At 64.9% G+C, this 3711-nt stretch overlaps 1 protein-coding gene across 1 annotated transcript in view; it reads left to right on the plus strand.

Annotated features, from left to right (window-relative positions):
• Positions 1 to 2979: 2979 nt before the first annotated feature.
• Positions 2980 to 3711, plus strand: part of CUNH1orf232 (chromosome unknown C1orf232 homolog) — a 3382-nt gene continuing 2650 nt past the window's right edge. Inside the window, exon 1 of the mRNA XM_025198737.1 lies at positions 2980 to 3271. Within this exon, the coding sequence (XP_025054522.1) occupies positions 3185 to 3271 (87 nt within the window). The 5' untranslated portion in view covers positions 2980 to 3184. The remainder of the gene's footprint in view (positions 3272 to 3711) is intronic.

The following is a 3711-nucleotide window of genomic DNA, read 5'->3' on the forward strand; positions in this document are numbered from 1 at the left end:
GGGGGGAGTGAGCAGTGCTCAGTGCGCATGCGGGGGAGGACCCCGGGTGGGAGGGGGAATGAGCACTGTGGCCCCGCCTCCCGGCCCTGCTGCAGCTGCGTCTGGGGTGGAGCGCGGCCCGGGCAGCGAGGCCCCGTGGGCAATGGGAGCACAGGAGAGCGGGATCAGGGCCCGGGGAACGCCCTGGTCAGGCCCAGGCGTTGTCGTGCAGCCTGTGCTCCCTGGATCCGGGCTGCTGCCCATCGAGAGCCGCCGCCAGCCTCCTTCTTGGTCCTGTAGCAGACGGCCAGCTTGGCCAGGGTCCGGGGGTCGTCTGGGGGGCCCCGTCATAGCATCCCACCCAGGTCCTGTGTTCCTGTGAGGGTGCGGGGAGCTTCCTCGCCCGTTCCCAAGCTGCCCCGGCTGCAGCCCCTGCCTCGGGCGCAGCTGCAGCGGAGGGGGAGTTGGGTTCACACCCCCCTCTCCTTCCTCGAGTGCCGGCACAACCGCCTGCGCCGGGCTGGGCCCATGGAAACGAAGCGGCGGGGTGTAATTCCATCGGGGGGATCACGTTGCAGCTCAACACTGATTACCGGCCAGTCACTGCAGAGCGTGACCCCGAGCACTGGGTTTTGGTGGCAGCCGATCCTTGCGGATGGGTGGGAGCCCAGGGCCCCTCTGCCCGCAGCCAGGAGCAGCCCGGTGGGACTTTTGGCAAGAGAAAAGCACGAGCCCCCCGTCTCTTGGCTGAGGTGCAACGCGTGGCTTGGCCTACATTTTCCCTGCAGTGGAGTTGGATGAGCATGAACCTTGCTCCCCCTTCCCTGCAGCTGCGCCCGAGGCAGGGGCTGCAACCAGGGCAGCCTGGGAATGGGCGAGGAAGCTCCCTGCACCCCCATAACAACACAGGAGCTGGGTCGGATATGACGGGCCCTGCCATGGCCCGTGACCCCCCGGACAACCTGCCCGGCCCTGGCCAGGCTGGCTGTCTGCTACAGGACCAGGAAGGAGGCTGTGGGGGGGCCCTGGACCCCTGGGCAGTGCCCACTGCCCTACCATCCCATCTAGGGGGGTCAGTGCAGAGGGGAAACAGAGACTCGTGGCCTGCAACAAGGGCTGGGTCGCGAAGGGCCCGGGGATGTGGTATCCTGCACTGAGGCATCTGGGGCTATTCCTGTGTCCACAGCTTCTGACCCCAGAGGTGGCCTGGTGTGAAGGACGGGTCAACTCCATGCATAAGACCGCTGAGAGAGACATGCAGATAACGATCGTTTGCCCCGGTGCTGAAGACATGATAGCCCTAGAAGGAACTGTGTCCGCAGCGCTCTCGGCAGTGCCGGCCTCAAGCCCACCCGGCCCACGCGCCGCTCCTGCACGGGCATCGATCTCAGAGGCAAGGCGGTGAAGGCAACCTGGGGCTCTCAGAGTCTTGCTCTCCGGGGCATTGAGCAGGTGGCTGGGGGCACCCTCTGGAGAGGAAGGCTCCCTGGGGACCTACAGAGCAGTACAGACACCTCGGTGGGGAGCAAAGCACTCGGGGAGCAGGACCGACTCCACTGCACATAGCCAGAACCAGGCTTTCATGCCGAGGTCGGATGCACCCGAGTGCTAAGGAGGACGCCCGGCCCCATACGGTACACGCAGGAAGAGTTTGATGGGAGCTGCTGTTCCTGCACCCGCCATCCTGGGCAGGGAACATCCTTGGCAATAGCATTTGCTCGGAGGGAGCAGATTCTCCTGCAGCGTCCGTGAGCCAACCGTTGCTTGTGCCCAAAGTTTGCTTTATATATTTTGGGAGGTGGAAGCCGCATGCCATCAGAAACATGCCCCCTCTCCACCACGCTGGGGTCAGTGGGGCACAGGGGGAAGTCTCCCCACTCCCTGCCCAGCACACCATGGGGCAGGAGGTCGATGGTGTGACCAGGGGAGGGGGTTGAATCTCTTGGAGAAGCATGGCCGCATGGCAGGGGTTTTCTTACGGGTACTGCTGTGCTGAGCCGCGAGTTCTCAGCAGGACCGATGTGGGCACAACGGCTAATAACGTGGATTTATACACTGAAGATACACTTGTCAATCCACCACAAAAGAGCCGCCGGCCCTGCGCCCGCGATCACGTTACCCCACTGGGCTGGGAATCAATAATACATACAGCCCCGGAGCACGGCGGATGGGGCTGTGGTGCTAACGCCGCGGGCAGGCATGGCTCAAGGAGTGGGTACGAAGGATGAAGACCCCTTTGCACACCAGCTTGAAGGAGCCTGCCACACTACAGTGCTGGGACCCCACCCCACATCCCTCTCCTGCCTATCTAGCCCCCCACCAGCCCCGAGCACACATCTGCCCAGTGGTGCGCACACGGAGAAGCCGGCAGGCGGTAACCGAATCCGCAGCCGAGCAGAGCTGGCTCTGGGCTCCTAAGGAATAATTTAGCTGCCGGAGGCTATTTCCAGCCAGTTGCCCAGATACCGTGTTCCAGGCGCACGGTCTCCGCCGGCATCGGTTACCAACTGCAAATAATGAAGCATCACCCGAGTGCCAAGCTGAGCGGGGAGGGGGGGGTCTATGCAGGACCCTTCATGGGGAGAGCCTGGGCAGGGCTCCCGCGGGCCTGGCAGGTCCCCATGGGAGAGCCCGCAGAAGCAGAGGGGACAGGTAACAGGCCAGAGACGCACCTTAGTTGCCGAGGGACGTGGGTGGGTACTGAATGGCCCTGTGGGAGTGGGAGGAAGCAAGGGGTTGAGGCCCCGGACAAAGCCCTTCTGGGACCAAGGCCGAGGGGTTGGGTTAGGGGCACAAGGCAGCCTGCCCTGGGAGCCCTGGGGGCAAGCAAAGGGCAGGAGACACCCCCGGGGTGAAGGCCAGCAGCTCCCCCAGCCTGGCCCTGGTTCGAGGAGCCCCTTGGCAACGCGAGTCCACCTGGGATCGGGTTCCTCTTTGTGCCCCGAGCTGCACATTGAAGGAGGCACCTGCAATTTTAATGAAGACATCGGATCCCGGCGGGCGGCAGCGGGGATGGGACAAGCGCGCAGCACTCAAGACCTCGCAAACCGCTCGGCTTGCCCAGCGTGGAAGTGCGATGGGCACCCAGCGTGCCGGGCACAGGGGCTGAGCGCGGCCCCGCGCGGAGCCGCCTGCCAGCCGGTGCCCGGAGCCTCGTGCCTGCCGCCCACAGCCGCGCCGGAGGGCCAGCGCGCCCGGAGCCACCATGACTCAGGGCTTCTGGAGACTCTACAAGTCCAAGGTGCTGCAGACGCTGGGCAGCGAGGAGCCGGAGGACGAGTTCAAGGAGGAGGTAGAGGCTTCCTGGGTCCCGTGCAGTGGCCCACCGCCCCCGTCAGCAGCTCTGCTTGGATTTCCCCTGGTCCAGGCTGGGCTCTGCCTTGGCACTGACAAGCCCCAAAGCAGGTGGCTTGAAGCATCTGGCATGGGGGTGGGAGGCGAGGGGGGTGGATCGGCTCACCTCGATGGGCACAGGCCCTGCGAGGCATCTCCTGGACATAAAGGATGTGTGCCCAGGGCCTGGGGGAGGACCGCAGGCGGACCCCTGGCTGGTACCCTCCTACAAGTCCGGGTCCTGGGTCGTGCGATGGGGAGAGACCCAGCTCCCATGCCCAACTAGCAAGCTCAGGGACAAAGAGCAATGAAGACTCGGGGCATGAAGATGCCCGGGGGCCAGCTGGGGCAGTTGGCCTGCCCTGTCGACGTGTCCCAGCTGGCTGCCTCCAAAGGACA

Source organism: Alligator sinensis, unplaced genomic scaffold (genome assembly GCF_000455745.1).
Source record: "Alligator sinensis unplaced genomic scaffold, ASM45574v1 scaffold337_1, whole genome shotgun sequence".
In the NCBI taxonomy this organism is placed as follows: domain Eukaryota; kingdom Metazoa; phylum Chordata; order Crocodylia; family Alligatoridae; genus Alligator; species Alligator sinensis.